Source organism: Gossypium hirsutum, chromosome D05, assembly GCF_007990345.1.
Source record: "Gossypium hirsutum isolate 1008001.06 chromosome D05, Gossypium_hirsutum_v2.1, whole genome shotgun sequence".
Taxonomy (NCBI): Eukaryota; Viridiplantae; Streptophyta; class Magnoliopsida; order Malvales; family Malvaceae; genus Gossypium; species Gossypium hirsutum.
The window spans coordinates 6701593-6724154 of record NC_053441.1 but is presented as its reverse complement, the minus strand read 5'-3'; the positions used below and the strand labels follow the sequence as shown (position 1 = coordinate 6724154).

The 22562-nt window shown below is 31.8% G+C and overlaps 4 protein-coding genes across 5 annotated transcripts; all 4 read left to right on the top strand.

Moving 5' to 3' along the window:
• Nucleotides 1–2545: 2545 nt before the first annotated feature.
• On the top strand, nt 2546–4057 carry LOC107906680 (photosystem I subunit O). The gene is made up of 4 exons (XM_016833749.2): nt 2546–2856; nt 2988–3060; nt 3137–3316; nt 3809–4057. Exons 1-4 carry the CDS (start codon nt 2760–2762, stop codon nt 3903–3905), a joined length of 447 nt encoding a protein of 148 aa, XP_016689238.1. The 5' UTR covers nt 2546–2759; the 3' UTR covers nt 3906–4057.
• Nucleotides 4058–8575: 4518 nt separating this feature from the next.
• On the top strand, nt 8576–11627 carry LOC107906679 (probable DNA double-strand break repair Rad50 ATPase). Of its 2 annotated transcripts, XM_016833747.2 has the most exons (3): nt 8576–9592; nt 9680–9787; nt 10148–11627. In XM_016833747.2, the coding sequence occupies exons 1-3, from the start codon at nt 9149–9151 to the stop codon at nt 11480–11482; spliced, it is 1887 nt and encodes a 628-aa protein (XP_016689236.1). In that variant the 5' UTR covers nt 8576–9148; the 3' UTR covers nt 11483–11627. The 2 variants fall into 2 exon arrangements, with proteins under 2 accessions (XP_016689236.1, XP_016689237.1); XM_016833748.2 differs by lacking the exon at nt 9680–9787 and having other exon boundaries at nt 8604–9592.
• A 2529-nt stretch (nt 11628–14156) lies between these two features.
• Nucleotides 14157–17420, top strand: LOC107906677 (NAC domain-containing protein 89). The gene is given in 4 exon segments (NM_001326980.1): nt 14157–14385; nt 15620–15873; nt 16441–16731; nt 16850–17420. Coding segments are annotated over 4 exon segments (1233 nt in total). The 5' UTR covers nt 14157–14189; the 3' UTR covers nt 17342–17420.
• A 2479-nt stretch (nt 17421–19899) lies between these two features.
• LOC107906678 (uncharacterized) lies at nt 19900–22141 on the top strand. The gene is made up of 3 exons (XM_041093403.1): nt 19900–20052; nt 20633–20811; nt 21670–22141. The coding sequence occupies exons 2-3, from the start codon at nt 20650–20652 to the stop codon at nt 21811–21813; spliced, it is 306 nt and encodes a 101-aa protein (XP_040949337.1). The 5' UTR covers nt 19900–20052; nt 20633–20649; the 3' UTR covers nt 21814–22141.
• Nucleotides 22142–22562: the final 421 nt, after the last annotated feature.

Sequence of the window (22562 nt, the reverse complement as noted above, 5' to 3'; positions counted from 1 at the left end):
TGGATCAGACAATGAGAGTTACGGTGATAGCCTTAACGGTTTTATTGTTGAGGACTCCGACACTATCGATTCTGACGATAGTTGTAGCGAGTTGCAAGAACATTCCGATTGCAAAGATGCTCATAGCGGACAAGAAGATGTCTCAAGTGACTCAAATGACGAAGTGGACTTCGCAACTCAAAGGGAAAAGCAATCTTAAGTCGAATTGGAAATTGGAGGGGGAGCTGCTCGCGGCCTTCGGCAAATATCTGAAACTTTGCATGAAAGATGTATTTGCTCCCCACTGGCAGCAAACATCAGGGGAGAAACTGTCCAAGGCAGCCTTGTGCCAAAACCAACGAGGTTTTAATAAAATCGACACCTGCAGGTATGACTTCAAATGCTTATGATTTAGACAGCCATTGTTGTTGTACTTTGCGCAATAGCTGATATCTATATGTTAGAACCTATATTGTGTCTTATAAAAATAAAATAAAAAAGAAAATATCGATTCATAGAGAAGTTTGACTTGGTAAAAGAAGTATTTTATAGTGGGATTAGGTGTGCTAAGACTCTGTTTAATGGTTAAGTGACAAAAATGAAATAAAATTTTAAGATAGTGATGAAATTGTAAATATTTTTATTTAAATGACCAACATGAAAGTACTCAAAAAGTTGAGTGACCAATAAAATAATTTATCCTAAAAGATATGAAAATAAGTCCTTATATTTTAGTTTAATGTGTTTTGGGTAACTGAGAAATACGAGATAAGAGAGAAACATTTTATGCAATAGAAATTGAAATATTTCATAATAGAGTAAAATAATTATTAGGTTTGTCTCGAAAAAGTAATATTGAAAGAGTTCTAAATATATTTAATATTCATAATTGTTCAACAATAATTATTATTGTACAAAACATGGATAAATTTAATCTCATGCATTGTCCAAAAATATTTATTTACTTTTAAAATCAAAATTTATGAATTTAATTAAGTCTAAAATTTAATTTACTAAGTCCAACCATTAGTGTCTAGATTCGATTCATATGGGAAAAAATGTTTTAGTTTTGATTTTGCTTTTAAATGGTGCCTATAGAAGATTAGAATGTGTATTTACGAGTACTGATCAATTTAGTATCCATCCTCCATTTACCTAACCCATTTTAATTTTAAACAATTATCATAACTTCAATTTCATAATTATAAACTAAAATTTTCGTTACATTTAAAAGTAAAACTTTTAAGCAATTAATTATTATTTAACAAATTTAATTCAATATTGATATTATATATTTAATTAATTAAAACTTAATTGAAAGAAATTAGACACGGGGTTTTAAAGCTAGTGACTATTAATTGTATGTAATTATAAGTCGGCCTTCCTTACACCCCAAAAAAGAGTCGGCCGAATTAATTAGTTTTCTGCCCGCTATTTTGCCTGTGTTAGTCTACCTTCGCTGTTGCCATTCCCCAACCTTACACGGAATTATTTACCTTTATTTTTGTGTTGTTATTATAAATGGGCATTTGAATCATATATATTTTTTATTTATTTCGGTATCTAAATTTTTTTTTTGTCATATATGATACTTAAATTGTTTTTCTTTAAACTCATATTTCCGTTAGTCAAATAGTTAAGTCTATTTTTTTTCTATTTTAGTACCTAAATATTTTTTTTATCACAAGTAGTACTTAAACGATTGTTTTGTTATTCATTTTATTAAATTGGTTGAGATACTGATCTAGAGATAGTTGTTGAACCAGTTGACCCATAAATTGATACTGACTGACTGAACTAAGCTAAAAAAAGTAATTGAACTAATTTTTCTATTTTTAAATATATATTTTTTATTTTTATAAAATTTTAATGATTTATTTGATTGAATCGGAAGAACCATGGGTTCAAATGAGCTCTATTTAATAAGTTGACCTCTATGAAATGTTTTGCACGTAATAGTCACGAGTTTTAATCCACGGCCCGTGACACAAGCACGTTGAAATACATTTATCTTTCTGTTTAATGATTGAAAAAGGGTTATGAGTAGTCCTATATCTCATGTATCAAACTTTAATCCATAATAAAATTATATATGTAATTAAAACTAATAAATTACAATTTTTTAAGTTGAAAATTTAAATTTATTAAATAATAATTCTAGAAGAAAAAATAAACTAACATTTAGTTTTTAAATTTAGTAATTTTTTCACTTTAATTTTTAAATTTTTTGTGTTTTTTTTTTAAAAATTGGTCTTCGAATCTAGATTTCTAAAGGTAACATTTTGAAATTGTGTTGTATCATCACTGAAAAGGTTTAAAATTTTAAATGATTTATTGGTTTTTAAGATTTTATATATATTAAAAAAATTTCTGGTAATAACTTAAATGATTTTGGTGACACTTTTGAGGTAAAAAAATAAAAACTCTCAAATTTTAAAACTACTATAGACAAATTTAGAAATCAGAAAAAGCAGTAAAATCAATGAGTGAATGATAGATTATAGAAAAAAGAAAAGAAAAATCCGAAAGTCAATATATGGCATAAGAAAATTGATAGGAATATCAAAGCGAAATCCATTTCATGGTATTATCATGAGCCAACAAAGCAATGGCAGACCCCACTTTATCCACTCAACTCCAACGTGTCTCTAAACTATTGACCATTATCTCATCCACGCGATCTTCTTGCTTTCCATAAAGAAAAATCTCGCCTCTCATTTCAAGCACACAAGTCTAGCCACCCACCATTCTGTCATTAGCCCTCAACCATACGCCAAAATATGGCAGCCACTTTTGCAAGCCCATCAACCGTCGTTGGCCTCGGTGGCACCGCCACCTCTATGTCATCCCCGCCGATGAAAACCCGCCTCTCTTCAGGTTCGTACCCACCTTCGCTTAGGCTGTAAAACGCACATTACGAGTTAGCATGTTGAAATTAATTAACATTTTAACACTAAACATGCATATTTAGAGAAACCGTTTTGATTTAGTGAATAAGTACTTTGCAGGGTTTTTGAAATCTGGGGTGACGGCTAGGAACCCTTTGAGGCTGGCTGGTGCTTGTGGGGGCAAGTTTACTTGGTAAGTAATTTTGGTTAGTTTTGGATTATTTAATTAAAATTAATTGTGGTCATTTGATGTTTAAACATGGGGGAAGCTTCGAGAGAGACTGGCTACGAAGGGACTTTAACGTGATAGGATTTGGACTGATTGGGTGGATAGCACCATCTAGCATACCGGCCATCGATGGGAAGAGCTTGACTGGCCTTTTCTTTGAAAGCATTGGAACTGAGCTCGCTCACTTCCCTACACCTCCGCCTCTTACCTCTCAATTCTGGTAACCATCACTAATTACTTTATTATTATTTTATCTCCCTCACCTCGATAATATTAGACACGAAAAGAAATATAGTATAAAAATGACTAAAATGCCATATAACATTGCAAAAATATGTTAATATATATAAATTATTAGCTTGTAAAAGATTATATAAATAAGTGAATTCTTGCTACAAAATATTTTAATGGGCTTTCTACGGATGGGTTTCTATTAATAGTTAGATCTTATGTACGCCCAATTCTAACCCATAAGTAAAATGGTTAATACCCAAATGCATGCTGTTGGGTCCAATTTTGTCGAATTTTAAAGCCCAACCTGGTAGCTCAGTGTAGCAATATTATAAAATAAAATAAGTTTTGTTGGCACACGGATATGAACTTGGGTCACCAGGTTCAATACGCAATGATCTGTTTTTATATAATAATATGTTTTTACGAGTAAAAATTAACAAATGTTTTTTTGTTGTTGGGGTTTTGATAAAATGAGCAGGTTGTGGTTGGTATTATGGCACCTAGGACTGTTCATCACTCTTACTTTTGGACAAATTGGGTTCAAAGGAAGGAATGAGGATTACTTCAAATACTAATCTCCTTCTTCTTTATCTTTATTTGTAATATTTTCTTAAACCATATTTTGTGGGTTCCTTTTTCCTTTTGAATCTCCCCTTCCCCTCTCTTTCTTTAAAACAATTGTTCTCTTTGCCTTCCTTTCCATTATGTAAAATTATTTTAATCTCAACCCAAGTCTTAACTACCTTTCTTTTTTCCTTTTATGGTTGGATTTGATTTTACTTCCATCCTCCAAAACACATTTTAATGTCAATTTCGATATGATTTATTTTTTCATGTTCATCATTTTATTTCATCATCCACTGTTGCCTTTTGAAATTGATATTAAAATGTATTAATTAAGCAAGTGTTCTTTATAATATATATATATATATAAATTTTATTAATAGATATGTTTCTAAAATTATTTCGCATAATATACATTTATATCCAAAGTATTATTTAAAAGAAATAAAAACTTATCAATGATTTTATTTAATCTACTATTGTTGTTAGTATGATATTGGAATAAATATCAAATTTATACATCAATTTTATTTTATATGCAATTTGATTTATAAATTTTGATTTGGAGTAATTATACACATGATGCTTTAATTGTGGTTCATATATTGGTTTTGATCTAATTCTACACATTCAAATAAATAGATACATACATTTATTTTCATACTGGATTAATACAATAGTTTGTGTATGCAAAATGGTACTAATTTAATAATGCTGTTAATGATTCTTAAAAATTGAATCAAATAATAATTTTATATATATAATTGTATAAAATCAAAGTTCATATATAATCTTAATTTGTTGGTGATTTCAATTTATAGTCTTGATCTGACTACCCATCTACCAATTCACTAAGAAGATTTATTGTTAGTATGAAAATATTGTGACACTCGCTACAACTTTTTTAGTAGATATCAAAAATAGGTGGGTAGCTTTTTTTTTAGAGCACCTTCGAATAAGCCATCAATCTATACTTGAATAAAAGTTAACTAGATTTATTTTTATACCATTTAATGGAACACAAATTCAATTTAAAATATTTATTTTTAAAAAAATAAAACTATAAGAATATTTTTATTTTTAAATAAAAAACCATATAATAAATGTGTTTAAAAAATGATAATAATATTTAGCACGGCATCACAAGTCCATTAGAATTTGTTACACCACACCTTGGGTGGAAAAATAATATTTTTATATTTTGAAAATTAATAGAGCATTGAAAAATAGAAATGAATAAGGTGAACCTGTTTTTAATTACGAAAAGTTGTATAAGTAGCTTAATTAAAACTTTTAAATGGGTATTTTTTTAAAATATTTTTAGGTAGATTTTTTAGAAATTTATTTATAAAAATTAAGTTAGTTTATAAAAAGATAGATTAAAATTAAACGAAATTTTAGTTGAAGTGGTAAAATTAAATATTAGAAATATTATATTTTAAATTTAAATCTAGTAGATATTTTATATAAAAATGATTGTTACTAAAAAAAAAATTGGAGAACTGGATTGATGAATCATCAAAGCATATAAAGAAATAGATAAATAGCGCAGAATTGAAAAGGCTGGTTGTGATGTTATAAGGGTAGGCAAAATAATAAAGTTTCAGTTAAAAGTAGCCGTTGAATAGCCGATCCTGGAAACGTATCAGAGCAGACCTCGAGAACAGCGATGCTTGCGTCAAAAATAAACAGACACAACACAACGCCATCTTTCCTCCTTACCCACTTTGGATGGCATCCATACTCAACCCTCACTTTGTCTTTTACGCCATTATGGTTGTTCCATGAAAAGTTACTACCAACAAAAAAGAAAATAAAAGAAATCAAACGCAAAACATTTATTTCATTTCATGCAATTTAGTATTAAATTATCGGTCCAAAAGAGGTTTTGTTCCTTACTGAAAACCTTAATAAGAATTTAAACTCAAATTATATTTAAAACCATAAAGAGTTTCATATGTTCTTTGTTTCTGTGTTAGGAGAAAGAAAACTAAAATTAGAAACAATTTGAGCCGTTAGTAGGGTCCCTGCGGCCTCAGTCATGGCCCATACCTCTCCTTCCAATACATTTCACAGTTTTCATTTTTATTGACTCATTGATTGACTGGTAAAGGTAGGGATGTGTGGTCCACAATTATTACTCTCAAATTTTCTCTATTTCCAAACAGCCCCTTCTTCTATTTTATACTTTTCCAATGAACCCATTTATCCCAATTCTTTTCTCCTCAATGCCTCCAATTGCTTTCAAAAAAATTCCCTCCAATTGTTTCACTTTCCATTTTAGCATTTACCATTTGGGTTGTTTTAAATCTCCATTTTATACATATCAATGTAATTTAATACGAAATTTCACCTAATTTCATGTTTTTTTCCTTAAAATCCATTCTCACTCTTTTTTATATTGGGACAAACCTCAAAATTACACAAAATCTTGTTCCAATATAGAATTTTAGATACCAACTTTTATTTTAACACAAATATCAATATAGTATTATTTTAAGTTTACATATTTTATAGATAAATAATTGTATTTATCTAATATGATATAAATTGGTATATTTATTTTTTATAATTTATACAATTGAATCGAAATTAAAATATCATGTACATATTTGAAATATAATAAAAATTTTATATTAATAATTACACCAAAACTAAGTTTAAATATTAAATTATATATTAAATCAAAATTTAAATTTATCCTAAATTTAAACATTTTAGGAATGCAGTATATACTTGACAAGCATTACTACTTGATGCATACTAAAAAATCAAAATTTCAACATTCAACGCATACTTTGATCTTTATTTTTTTTGGGGGGGGGGATTAACATAGGTTAGTAGGCAGAATTGCAAAACGCACCCCCAATGTTTTAGGGTTTTTTCATATCAGCTCTTAATGTTTTTTTTGGATTTGGCAGTCAATTGAAGCTCAACATTTTCTCTGACATGGCATGACATGTCAATGTTGGTGTGGCTTTTTTGTTGTAATATTTTTAAATTTTCTTTTTATAAATTTAAGCTTTTTTTTAAATTTTGTAAATTTTATATAAGATTTTTAAAATTTTTTATTTTTTTAAATTTAATTTTTTGAATTTATATAAATATTTGTTGCTTTTTTAAAGTTTCTGTTTATTTTGATTTTTTTTAAATTTAACCTAAAATGCCACATAAACCTTTTGCAACGTTGCAGGTGACATTGCAGCAAAAAAAAAAATTAAGGGCTAATGTGAAAAAACCCCCGAAACATTGAGAGTGATTTTGCAATTATGCCTCTTAATTATAAAGAATTCTGCAAAAACTAACGACATTATTGTGAATTTGTGGTTGTTATAAATTCATACAACATTATTATTAATAAATGGGGTACTTTTAAATCATATTTTTAATTTGAAATACATTTACTCAAATAATTGAAAATTTGAATGTCTTCAAAAAATATAAATAAAAACTCATTTAAATTTCAAAAATCATGCATTGTGTAAAAAAAAAAATCAAAAATCATTTTGAAAACCACATGTTATCAGAAAAGAAACATGAAAATAAAATTATTTTTTAATTTTAATTTCCTTTTAAATAATATATTTTTTTATTCTATAAATAATCTTAAAAAATTGTCACGTGTCTTTTTAAATATTTATTTTTAAAATATTTTAAACACTTGTAAACCTCTAACCATATTTATGAAATCTAAAAACTCATATGATAGTATATCAAATATTCTCTCATAAATACAAGCTCACACAATTCAAAATTTCATTTCCCCTATCCATAGTGATCTTCGCTATATCTTTTTCCCGTTAGATATTATTTGATAAATTAAAAAATTAAACATTAAGTACTAAATTAAGTGTAAAATATAATTATATTATTTGATAAATCTTGAATTTTTTTTAAATTAATCGTGAAAAATATTCAAAATGATGTTGTAATGAACTTAAATTTAATAAAATAAATTTAATAGCCTTAACAATTGGACCTAAAATTTAAAATTTGAAAAGTAGATAGATCAAATTCCTAAAAATAAAAGTAAAGAGATTAAATTTCAATTTTGTTAAGAGTATAGGGACCTATCACATGATTTTCCTAATAAAAATTAAGGCTTAGTTAAGTTTGACACTTTTTTCTAATGCAATACATGTGTTATTTTTGGTCAAATGTGATACATGCATATGACAAAAGTTATACATATTGGTACCACCTCAAGCAAATAATATTAACTTTTTAGTGTTTAATTTGTGTTTTAAAGTTGAATTGGTGAAAAATTTATAATTAGCTAACAATATTCATTAAATTGACCCTAAAACTTAAATTCAAATAATTTCATCTAACTATAGTTGACAAATTAAATGAAAAATTAAATAAATTCACAATTAACACTAAAGTTATTATTTTAACAAAGTCATGAAAAAATCAAATATAATAATATCAACAATAACTTTCGTGAAATCAACTTTAAAATTTGAATTAAATGTTAAAAAATTAACACAATTACTTTGAAGTATTAAAATATATAACATTATCAAATACATCCGACCAAATAACAATTATTAAGCTAAAAATAATAATACTTAATAAAAAACATAAAAAAATGGAAAATAAATCGATAATAATGAATGAGCAAAAAGAAAAATTGGGGGTGATATTAAGGGAGTCGAAAATAAATAGAAAAAGTTGAGATTTTCAACGTTTATTTACTCAATGCACCCAACCCTTTCTCACCACGTCCTCCTTTTCTCACTATTTTCTCTTTCTTCCTTTCCCTCGTAAGTTTTCTGAACGAAAGCCAAAAAGACAAAAACAAATTTACTTGAAAAGCAAAGTCTTTCTCTCATTCAAATCTTTCAACAATCGCATTTTGTTTTTGTTCTTTTTTTCCCTGATGTTTGTGTCTTTTGATCTGTAAAAATCCTCAAGGAGAAGAAGAATCTTTGATTGTCCGCTTTCTTTGCTTTCTTTGATGAATTCAAGGCAATAAGCTGAGGACTTGCCACTAAAGCAAACCATGCTCATTGCTTTCTTTCATCATCTTTTTTCGCTCCCTCATACTTGTCATGTTTAAAACTTTCCATCGTTTTAAAAATCAAAACAAAGATCCTCAAATCTTTATTCTTTGCTCAAAATTCCTATGAGATCCTCTGCCATTATTTCTAGTATATTTGGTTTGCAAATACTTTAAAGTCTTTACATTGGGTCATCAAGTTTGAGATTTTGAGGCGAAATTCTTGCGAGAATCATATATATATAACTTACAATGTCATGGCAACCACACCACAACGTGGAGGGGAAAGGTAAAAGGGTGTGTAAGATTAGGAAACGAGGTTGCTCATCATCTTCATCGTCATCGTTGATCCAAAAATACAGATTCAAGCGTGCAATTTTGGTGCAAAAAAGAGCTGGATCAACCACCCCTGTTCCTACATGGATAACGGCTACAACCAAGTCACCGTCTTTAGCAATCCCAAGTGTTGAATTTCCCTCCAAAGGTTCACCAAAGAATGTTTCTAAAACCAAAGAAGGCTCAGTTTCCGCTAGAAAACTTGCCGCCACTTTGTGGGAGAGTAATAAAATCCCTTCCCCACAAGCTATGGAAGATTTGGAGAAGAAAGATAGGAGGAGAAAACCGCCCATAGTTGCCAAAATGCCTCATAGTTTGCCGCCCAGTTTGTCTGATCCCTCTTATACTCCTATTTCAGAGGTGGGATTCTTTTGCTTTTTCTAAATTTCAAGATTTCGATGACCTTTGCCCCCTAAAAATCCTTACTGAAAGTTTTGAATTTTACAGAAAATGGACCGACCCAGAATCAAAGCTCATAAGAGAAGATCTTCAGTTGTTTCTCCAAAGCTTCAATTAACTGATTTGGACTCTGTTGGCAATGCCAGTCTAATGGAGGTGATGGAACAATTTTGAAAATCTTTTTCCTTTGCTCTTAATTTTCAGTCCCCCTTTTCTCTTTCAGTAAGGGATTCTTAGGTGTCATTTTCAGCAACTACATGTCCTTTTTTTATTTTTCTTCCCCTCTAAATTGGTCTTTCTTCAATATTTGTTGCTGGGAATTCATATTTTAGAACTGGGTAAAATTTTAATAAAACCTTGATAATGACATCTGCAAAGAAATACCCACCATTTCATTTTCAATAAGGTATTTGTATTAGATGTGGTTCTTAAGGTTTTTGAATTGCTAACCAACAGTCAGTTTTTCACTTGAGAACTTACTGCTTTAAACGTGGAGTCGAATCCTTAATGTTGCAGATTGAAGCTCATTCTAGAGGTAATGATCATGACGGATGCATAACTGGGATCGGAAATCGTTTAAAGGATGTTCGAAATAGCCTTGCCACTTCGAAAGAACTCTTGAAAGTTTTGAATCATGTATGCGGACTCGAAGAGCGAAATTCATCCAGCGTGTCCCTTATATCTGCCCTACGTGTTGAACTTGATCGAGCTCGCGTCGAAGTTGATCAGTTGATCCGTGAGCGACGATCTAATTTTGATGAAACAGAGTACCTAATGAGGTGTTTTGCAGAAGAAAAAGCAGCCTGGAAGAGAAAGGAGCGCGAGAGAACCCGTGATGCCATAGCATGCGTAGCGGAAGAGCTCGAGGTGGAGAAGAAACTCCGGAGGCAAACAGAGAGATTGAACAAGAAGCTCGGAAAAGAATTGGCAGATACAAATGCATCTCTGTCAAAGGCAACGAAAGAGCTCAAGAGTGAGAAGAGGGCAAAGGAAATATTGGAGCAAGTCTGTGATGAGTTAGCTAAAGGTATGGGAGAAGATCGAGCCACAGCTGAAGAACTCAAAAGAGAGACAGCTAAAGTGAGGGAAGAAGTGGAGAAGGAACGGGAAATGCTTCATTTTGCCGATGTTTTACGAGAGGAACGAGTTCAGATGAAGCTTTCGGAGGCTAAACATCATTTCGAGGAGAAGAATGCTGTTGTCGAGAAGTTGAGAAATGAACTCGAGACATACCTAGGAACCAAAATCGATGGAGAAAACGGCAATGGTTCCCCGAATCTGCAGAGGATAAAAGAGCTCGAAGCTTATTTGAAGAACATCAATTTTGGGAACTGTCAAGCAGCCAAGAAAGATGTGGATAAAGGTGAAGTTATGGCGAATGGAGAAGAGTGTGAAGCTGATGATTCAGCTGATAGTGATCTTCACTCCATTGAATTAAACATGGACAACAATGACAAGAGCTACAACTGGAGTTATGCTAGCGGAAATCGTGTTGAAGGTGAATCAAAGAGGATTCCTACCATCAGAAAAGAAAATAAGGGTACGAAATCTCGATCAGAAAAACTTTCATGGGGAAGTATTTGCTTAGAAAGAGGAAGTTCAGACTCTGCAGACTGGGATTATGAAGATGAAATAAAAAGATATAAATCAGTGAAGAGTCTTAGAGATCACATATTATCTAGCAACAAAATAGCACCCATTGGAGGCTTTTCGAGTCCGACCCGGCAATGGAGCCAATCCATGCATTTCCAGGAGCCTTGCAGCAATGGTTTACCGGTGTTGAAGGGTGATGATTTGAAGCAACCTAAGGTAGTAAGCACCCGAGGTGAAGGCCGAACTTCAATAAGCTAAGAAAAGAGGCAGCTTTGTTATTATTATGCTTTGTTAACTACTTTGTTTATGTTCATCAATTGCCAAGCTTCCAGAAAACCAGACTGTAGATAGACTTTTAAGACTCTATGAATTTGATATAATTTATGGATACAAATTAGTGCTACGAGTTCACAGTTTGGCAAAATCTTAATTTTAATTTTGGTTCAAATTCCGACTCTCAAAGTCCAACAACGATGACCAAGCCACGACTCAATTATGAAATAATGACGACTCAAATGAGAACTTATTTAGACAGAATAAGTTAATGATTGAGACAGGATTAAGACTAACCATTATATAATACTCCAAGAAATTGACAGAAAAAGAAAAGAAAAGAAAGAATACTGTATGTTTTATTTGTCAATTATTTCCAACATGTTAGTTGGTATTCTATATAAAATACATACCAAGTCGACATCATCCATGTGAGTTAATCCCCATCAAATAGTGTTGATTTGAATGTCTTTTCAACATACATTTTGACAAGAAATCCAACAGCTCACATGGGTTGTATCATAACTCAAACATTGTCCTCTTCTTTCTCCAGGCCGGCCTCAGGGATGTTACTCTTGCAAGTCTCATCTTGAATTATTAGAACAACATGCATTTGCTGAACATCATTGAAGTGATGTTCATTCCATGCTAACCCATCCAAAGGTTGTTTAATAAACAAGGCTCAATTCTTGTATAACTATAACAGTCCATTGGTTGGAACTTAAAAAAAATGGTGCTTTTAATAAACAAATTTCTCAACGTTTCTCACTCCTCTCTTTCATCCACCATAACTCTTTTTTCATCTTTTTTTTCTTCGTTGACAACCGTACTGTTTCGTGTTCATTTCATTGTTGCCTGCCATTTGTTCGCTGCCATTCCTAACCCTTCACTTACGCTCCTGGGAACCAACATCTTTCGCATAATATGCAACATTACGATTTCTCATATCTAATTAGAACTTGTCTCACATTTTAATTAGTAAAACAGTTCAAAACCATAAATTCCAAGAACATCCTTCCTGGCAGTATATGGAAATTTAGCCTTAAAAGGTGCACTTTTTTTTCAGGGAAGGCAAATCTTCTCTCTCTTTTCAATTAATGACGGGCTCTAATCCGATGGAGGAAATTATCTCTTTTCTATCTTCCAATAACGACCATTGATTTAAATTGGATTCCATTAAAAAAAATTCATATTAATATATGAATAAAATAAAATCAATCAAATTACATATTTCTAAAATTAAGGAAAAAAGCATTATTATGTCCATTATTGTTTTAAAGGGAAATGTTGAAAATTTTAACTATGTAAATATTGACTTTGTTTTTTTTAGGAAATCTTTTACTTTCTTTATGCATTAAGAAGAATATGTAATATTTAAACTCATTTGACCAAATGTTATATGAATTCTAAATTATATTATTTATTTAAAATTTTAAAAATAAAATTAATATTACAATTTAATCCATACAAGTCACAAACCTATGGCACTAAAATTTCTAGACCCTCTAACTTTTTCATTTCAATCAAAATAAAAATTAAGACAACACCATCAATCTTGAAATTTCTTTTATTAATTTAGTTTAAGTTATTCAATAAAAATTAATAAAATTGATATTGAATAAAGTCACGTTTTACGAGGGTGGCAAGTAGGCAGGTTTTAGGAACCGAAATGTGACAGTTGACTAAATCAATGGCGAGTAATTTCTGCAAAACTGTTTTTGGGGACAGCTTGGATCCTGCCGATATCCAGCCTACGCACCCATTTCTAATTGTTGTTTTGCAAATGACTCCACTTTAGATATAACATCTGCTTCTTGCTTTCCCCAGTTTGAACCAACCCTTCTTAACTTACACTACGTTACGAAGAATCTTTTAACTTCGGGTATATAAAAAATACTTCAATCCTTTTCATCACACTACTTGCTACTTAATTGTTAAGGATTGTGTGAGCAGTAAAAAGAATCTCATTTACTGCTTTATTTCCTGTTATCCTTATTTTATATATATATTATTATTTAAAATTCGTAAATATTCTTTTCTTTAAATTTTTATATAAAAATTTCAATATATTATCTATTTTTTCCCATATAATTTCGTAACTTATATATATGATTCTTATATTAAAAATAATGGAATTTAGTAAAAATTAATCTTTTTTTATGGAGATTTAAAATAAAAGACATTATATAAAGGCGGAAAAAGTAATGGAAATTGAATGAGTCCAAAACCACGTGGGATGTCATGTGACGACCGCCGTCCGTACCAACTGTCGAACGTGGCTTTCACTTCGGCCCCAAGTTTCACATTTGCTACAATCAGACATCTCTCTCACTTCCATCCCACCACACTCAGACAGACCCTTAAACCCTCCAAACCCCGCAAAAAGGCAAAGGCAAAGGCAAAGCACAGACAGCACACCACCTCTCCGAACTTACCCTTTATTTTTCATTCAAAGCCGAAAGTTATCCAAACCAAAAGCAAAAATAAAAAAAAAAAGGCAAAAGAAACCCAAAAACAACAACGTCCTACTCAACTCAACAGGACTTACAAGAACAAGTCCAAGAAACAAGACCTTTTTAAAAAAAAAAATTGCTCCATTTAATGTTTTAACGTAAACGCCAAACACAGAAGTAAAAAAAGAAAGAACAAAAAAAGAAAGGGAGGAGAAGGATAAGTTAGTATAGGTAGGGTGATGGCAGGTGAAGGTGTTTCAAGAGAAACCCAGATGTCTATAGAAGCTTCTTCAATGTTTCCAGGGTTTAGATTTTCACCAACTGATGTTGAATTGATTTCTTACTACTTGACAAAGAAGCTGGAGGGCTATGAGAAGTGTGTTGAGGTCATTCCTGAGATTGAAATTTGTAGATATGAGCCTTGGGACTTACCAGGTTTGCTTCCTTACTTCACACAACTTTAGAATCACACACATATTGCAGTCTTACAGATTCCTGCTCTTCTTTGCCCCTTGCGGTGAAGCTTGTATGTCGATGAAGATGTTTGAAAACTGCAGTACTCTAATACTGTTAATTTTGCTTTTTAAAGCTATTTCCTTCTGTAGAAACCCAGACATGACTTGAGCTGATACTGAAAAAGTTATGCGGTTGTCATTTTGCTGCTTTTCTCTTTCTTTTAAAACATAATGCAAAACAAGGAAAAGTGTAGACCTATAATTTGTAGTTGAGTTAATTTGTCTTTTCAATTAGGAACAGAATAAAAACAAAAGAGAGACAGAGGGAGAGGTAGTGATGAATAGGAAATTGAACATTGATGCCAAATTAGCAATGCTACTGTTTCTGGTTTTTAAGTTTTTAGTTCTTTAGAAAATATGGCTTTGCATAAGTTTAATGAAACCTATAGGGTAGAAAGTAGTGTGGAAACAATTTAGCCCAGGCATTGAAACCTGTGTTTTGACTTTTGAGAGGTTTACCTAATGAATTGAGTGCTTTCCGTGACTATCACCTTATCTTCCTAGCAGTTGAAAATCACTGTTTCCAAAATTAGAATTCAAGGTGGCCCAAGTTGTCATCTAATTTAGATCATGTGTGGCCGTAAAATTTGAGAGAGTTTTATTGATGCCTCACCAATATTATGATGTATGAGTCTGTTGTAAACTTGTATTGTTTCTCATATCCTGTTTTACTTCACGTAGAGAAGTTCAAACTTTCCCTTTTAGTTATGCACAGTCTACTTTTTTTCTTCGTTAATGTTTGGATTGATTGATGTACTGAAATTTCTCAAATTACTTCCATTAATTGATTAAAACACAAATAAAATTGATGTAGCAGGAAGAATGGAACCTTAATTTGCGCTTCGATATAGAGATTGGTTAATTGCAAAGAAGGCTAGCAGCTGTTAAGTGTAGGATGTTTTCTACTTTTGCCTGGAGAATGGTATCTTAATTACCTAATTTTAGGTAAAATGTCTTCATTGGGTTACGTATTTGGATATCTAAGATGCCCACTATCCGGCTGTGTTTCTGTTGTGCAATTACACAATTAGCATCTGGATTGTCTTTTGCATGCTGCAGATAATTGTTTACATTCCGGTAGAGTTCTTTTATTTCCAGATTTCTTTTTTCCTTAGGTTGTTGTCACTAATTTCTGGTAGTTTTTCTCTATCCAGACAAATCTGTCATAAAGTCGGATAACGAGTGGTTCTTCTTCTGTGCTCGTGGGAGGAAGTATCCAAACGGTTCACAAAGTAGACGGGCAACCGAACAGGGTTACTGGAAAGCCACAGGGAAAGAACGTAATGTCAAGTCGGGTTCTAACGTGATTGGTACGAAAAGAACTCTAGTGTTCCACACAGGTCGTGCACCAAAAGGGGAAAGAACAGAATGGATCATGCATGAATATTGCATGAATGGGAAGTCCCAGGTGATTTGTCTTCATAATTATTAGATGTATGATGGTTCCAATCTAAGGGTATTTACTCAAGATGTTGCATTTTTGTTCTATCTTTTCATATATTTGAAAGACCGTACCTCTATGCTCATGTTTGGATTTGTCAGACATAGATGTGAGTACTTAAGAGAAAATGACGAGTTAAATGAACAAACATAGTTAGAAGGCATGAACAAAAATTGCTAGCATATGTTTTAGAAGCTGTAGAACCTATCCTACTGAAGCATTTTTTTCTTCCCGAATACAGCAAAATTTACTAGCTGTTTCGAATTGGAAACTGTGCGAATAGACTAGTCGGATAATCTAATAACAAGACAAGAAAGGGTAATTAACTCGAAGACAATGGTTGGCACTAGTATCAGGGAGAAATATGTCGCAAGTTCATATTTGTAGTCAAGCAATATGCTTATATCTACGCAGTTAATGATGCATGCAGTTCTTGGTTGATTTCGATTGCTATTATGGGGTTTTTGATGGGAAGATATTTAGTCAACAATTGATCTTGAAATTATTTGTGACATTTGCTTTGTGAATTTGTAGGATTCCCTAGTTGTTTGCCGCCTCAGGAAGAATAGTGAGTTTCGTCTGAATAACACATCAAGCCGGGCTCCTCGGAATGCACCGCAGTTGTCACCTATACATGACAGCAACTGTGCTACCTCAAATGGTGGTGCTGACCAGACTGGCACTTACAAAGGGGACAAAGCCTATTTGAAGAAGGGTACTAGTAGTTACGATTCTCATTCTATTGAGCAATTCGATTCTGCATCCGAATCCGAGCAAAAACTTTCCAATGAAGTCGGAGCAACAGACTCTTCTACACCTCAGAAGGTTTGTTCATAAGAAGTTATCCTGGTACCACATAGTATTCATGCATATGAACTCAATTTCGTACTTCTGATTGTGGAAACCCCCCGGGATTCTGATATGTTTTTGCTTAAAATTCCAGGATTCCGATGCTGAAGAAGATTACTTTGCTGAGATACTGAAAGATGATATAATCAAGCTTGATGAAACACCCTTGTCAGCTAGACCAGGTATCTCGCCTAGGATTGCGAGCAGTTCAGACGCGGATCAGAGGAGACGTGAGCAGCCAAGGAAAGAGAATGAACCCCATGTAGCCCATTTACAGGGCACGGCAAACCGGAGAATCAAATTGAGGAAGCCTAAAGCAGCAGACTATGTGGTGGCTGCAAAAGCATCGACAGAGTTAGAACGGGGTGTTGGGGAGATGTCAATTGACAAACTAACATCTCCCAAGTCTGGGGACTCACCAAAATGGTTGTTATCTTTGTTTGCGCCGTCGACTGCCAATCTCCGCTTCATTTATGCAACGTTTGTCATCCTTACTTTGGTGGCTTTGTTTCTTACAGTTTTATTAGGAGGGTTCCAAGCCTGTAAAAAGCTTCAGATATATGCCACTTTGTTGAACAACTTGTGACATTGAATCTTATGCATCATCTAATATTTCCTCCATCTTTTATGTTCTAAAAGGTTCAATTTTGACACATAATTCGATTACGGAGATTTAATTTTGCAGATACATATTTTTTTTTAAATATATATATATATAAACTGGAGAAAAATCCCCTGCCCCTATGTGTGCCCCTCCAATCATGATTCGACATGTGGATTATATTAATATTTTATTATAAGTTGCCTACAAATTTGAAGAGCAAAAGAGGATGGTGCGATTTCTTTCTCTTCGCCAAAAAAATTATTTTCAAACTTCTTTTTCTGGGTTTGATTCGTCATCCAAAAATCAAGAATCACTGTTCCCAACAATGTTCAAGTTTTGGTATTTTTCTTTTTTCTGTAATCTGATCTGTTTTGATAGAGAAATAATTGACTTGTTTTGGTATTGCTCATTTGAAAGCTCACCATGTTTGTTCATAGTTCAAAAAGATGGAGAACTGATTGACTTTTTAATTCATACTTGAAATTCATCAAGGCCTAAAAATAAAAAGGAAGACTATTCTCTATACGCAGATAGCTTCATTCTCAAATATTTCCAACAGTGTAGACAGAGTTATTGAGAGTAATACTCTGGACTTGTCCATCAATTTATACCACTATGTTTTAAGCATCTTCAGGATTTTGTAATATGAGATATTTATGAGCTCAAACAACAATGAGTTCTAGGTATGGTTGAAAGGAGAGCTCATGGCTTATTGAGGTGTTGAATGAAATGGATGGGGTGAGAAAGGTTTTTTGATTTGATGGTTGTAAACCTAATGTATTTAGTTACAATGGATTTTTACAAAAATTTATAGGACAAATGAAGTACTAAAACTCTAATGAAATGACTCAAAAAGGGACTCGTTCCTGACTCTCGAATGTACAACAACTCTTTGTTGTGGTCAAATTACAAATTCAACAATTTACTCAATTTTGTTAGATGGCTTACGCACACAGAGCTGGTATCCTGTCAAGATAAAGTTTACATTTTGCTTGTAGTAAATGTTATCTGCTATGATAGCAGAAAAACTCGGACACTTTTGTGAAGAACCTTGGGAAACGTTATTAGAGATGATGAACAAAGACAGGAAAAGCAAAGAATCAATGTAACAGAAACAGGTCTACTCATATTATTGAAAATAGAGTCATAAAAAGATGAGTCTGGTATTCATACAAGAAGACTTGTCAATCCTATTCGAAGCTCCAACAAACTCATGGTTTTATTTGCACCAAGAATCATTAATCTGCTTGACAGCCACCTTCAAATAAAATGGCATCATCAGCAAAACAGGAAGCAAGATACCAAAAGAAACTTTTATATTGAAGATCAATGCATTTCAAATATGTCTATTAGTTCTCCATCTTCTTGAAATATGAACAAACATCTGGAGCCTACAAATCAGTAATCCAAAAATTTAATGAAAAGAGATTTATACCTAACTATCTAAACAGTAATCAAAAGAGATCAGATTAAATATAAAAAAATACCCAAACTTGAACATAATGGGCAACAATGATGATTTTCTTAATCAATGAATTCAACCAATGAAACCTAAAAACTTTTTTGCCTACTAAATATTAATATAATCCACATGTAAAACCATGATTGGAGCGGCACACACAATGGCACAAATAAGGGGCAATGGATTTTCATCCAATATAGACATACTTCAATGGAATTCTTTTATATGATTTTTTTAAATAAAGTAATAAAAAATTAAATATCTATGGATTGATTTTGAATTTGAGACTTAATGAAAGTTTATTTATGTGTAGCTTGTAAATTCAATTGTTAGATTTTCTTCTATAAATATTATTTTGATATTAAAATTTTCTTTTCACCTCCATAATTAGTTTGCCGAAATCTAATAATTAATTAAAAGTATGTAAAGGTGGGCCTGAGAGATTTGGCCCAAATTTAGTGTTTTCTATTAGGTTAAAATTTGCTATTAGTCCTTATACTTTGACAAAATTAGAGATTTAGTCTTTATACTTAAAAAAGGTTAAAAATTAAGTTCAATTTTTAATTAAAAAATCTCATTTCAATTATTAAAATCATAAGTGTTTTTTGACAAAATTTTCCAACTTAGAATTTTGATTAAACTGTTCTCATATGGCGTAGCATAATATTGATAGAAAATAAAGATGTTAAATTAACAAATTGTAATAGAAACTACCACTACTAACACGATAATAATTGAACTAGGATTTTTAAATTAAAAATTTAACAGAATTAATTTTTTTAACTCTTTTTGAAGTATAGGACCAAATCTCAAATTCTTACAAGTACAGGGACTAACATTATATATTAACCTTTCTATTATTTTGTTTTGACTTTTGTATGGGTAAATCATATCATATTTCAGTTAAAGTTTTTAATCGGAGTAACAAAAAAACAACGAATTATGTAATTCAAGTGCTAAAATTACAAAAAAAAATTATTTTAAGTGCTTAAAATAAAATTTTGATAGTTGAATGGTTATATGTGTAGTTTACCCAATTTATCTTAATATAACACTAAAATTAACGGAAACTTTTTTCGTTCTTTATGGAACTCTAATTTTGCGCCATTAACAGTTGCTTTATTCTTTACTAGGAAAAAGGAAAATCAAACTCAAAAAGAAGGAAAAAAAAAACAAACAAAATATGTGTTGATCCTTCATATATCACTTAAACTTCCACAGGAGGAATCGGGTATGTGCTGATCCATCATGGATTTAGGGTTTTCTTATCCTCTTTAATTTGTAAGTTGTTCTCACTTCTTTTTTCTTTTTCAATTAGTCGCGTATTTTCATCGACGATACTAAAATTAGGTTTCTCTTTTTGTTGTTAAGGAAATTCAGGAAAAGCGAAATGCCGTTTACTGAGAAGGTTTCTTTTTTTATGCTACTTGGAGTTTCTTATAAATGATTAATTTTCACTTCCCTTAGCTAATATGGATGATAGAAAAAGTAGAAGTGGAATTTCTTCTTTTGCTTGAGTTGTCCTGTCCTTAAATTTCTCAGCAACCAAGCAGAAAGTTGAGGTTTTGAGCTGAAATTGACCGTTAAGAGTTGCTTTTAGGTAATTTTTAGGTGTTAGGGTTTAGTTTATTATGAAATTACTGCGTATTCTATATGAATATCCATCTCATGATTTATCAAGTGCTTAGATTGAACAAACTATAGATCGTTGAATTTTCGGTATTCCCACTGTCACTTAATTGAAGGGGTGTTTATGATATGGTTTTAACGAAATCTGAATGTGAGTTTTTCTTCTCCTTTAATTATTACAGGTTTTATAGGGAGTTACATGGCGATTTCAAGACCCATGTTACTTGTTTTCCTATTGCTTATACTCATAATGACCTCCCAGTTTGAGTGGAGACATCAAATTGTCGACTTTGACATTACCCCTAGTGTTACTCCGAAGCAGCAACAAATTTCCAGAAGGGAAGAAGCTGTGAAGGAAAAGGTAACAAGTTCTTACATTTTTCTGGTTCGTAAGTGAAATTTTGAACTTTGTGTTGTTGATAGAAAACAGTTGAATAATGACATTAGTTGCTTTCAAACGTACACATTTTATATTGGTGTAATATATGTGTAGTTTTTACTATATGCTTAATTCCAAAACCTTTTTTCTGTATTCATTTTCTTATCAGCTTGCTGATGTTGGTTTATTCTTGTGTAGGAGGTTAGTTCTTGTAAAATATAAAGTTTTTCCATCCCTATTTAGCAATTTCTTTTCTACAACATTGCACTTTGTTTCTTTGAGTTTTATCTTTATATTCAGGATTTATGTTCAAGATCATATGATCCATTATATCCAGACAGTTTACCGATACTTCTTGTTAATGGGCTTTAGCAGCTATTATAGTAAATAAATTGTTGGAAATATTGCTGATGCTTCTTGTTTTCCTGCTGAGGTTTACATCTTTTCCTCAAGAGAACCTGTTATGTTTAGTGATTAACCTGGCATTTTACACAGGTTTTACCTTCAAAGCTCGACATAGTTGTCGTGGGAAGCTTTTCATTGAGGAAAAGCCATAAATGTGATATAGCACGTTCCATTTCTGTTGATAAAATGATTCTTGCTTTTATCTGTTGTCGCATCTGTTGGATAGTCTTGATTTCATTTTGAAACTAATTATGGTGCCACATATTCACTTATCCATGAATGAGCATTGCTATTTCCTTTACAATATGCTACTGGGAAAAGGCAAATTATAATGAAGTTATGTTTTTGGTATGATACATATCTTTTGCCGGCTATTCTACTTGTGATTAACTTCTAATCTTTCATTTGTTGCTGATCATCTTATCACAAGAGAAGAACATTCAGAGACTTCAGGAACTTGTGCGGAGCCTTCAGCAGCAACTTTTGCAGTGCAAGGGCAATAACAAGACAAATGACACTATAAGCCATTTAACTGAACATGTTCTTGAGCTCGAGAGGCAGCAAATCTTGGAGGACTAGGCTATGATATCTCAAAAGATATGTTGCGATTGCGGTGTGTTGGTGTTCGTAAAATGCTTGTTTACTCATGCAAGTGCAAGTTTGAAGTTGTAAGTTATATGGCTTCTTTCAACCCCTCTTATCCTATCCACCTCTTTTAAAATGAAGCAGTGAAGCTTTGAACAATATAGATTGTCCATCATAATTTTTAAATGACTTAGCTGCTTTGACGCTAACTAATCATCTGGTGTTATTACATGTTGGAAATTAGGGGAATTTGCATAAGATGTAGTTCCAAACTTAGAACTCTGAACTTAACAGAGAATGGATGTGATTCTTTATGATGCTATGAGCAATTTTCTCATAAACTCTCATTCACCTACGTAACAATCTGGATGAAGATTAAGAGGACCAAAAATGGTGCATTAATTGAGTTCTCTATTGTCTACTTTAGGTCATTTTATTTTATTATATAAACGAAATAGATTAACAATGATGACCGGATTGCTATTGGTGTGAGTATGTTAGTGCATGATAGTAATGCTTGTGACTTTGTTAGCTAAAATTTAATACATTCACATGGAATTTAAACACTGTTTCTTCGTCATATTCAAATGGGGAGGCTTTCAAACACTGCTTATATTGGTAGACTAATCAACCCGTGGAAGGATAGCTATATATCAATTCATGATAGCAACTTATCTCAAACAAATCATCTCACATATCTACCCTCTTTTTTTCTTTTCTTTTTTTAAGAAAGAAAAATTGCA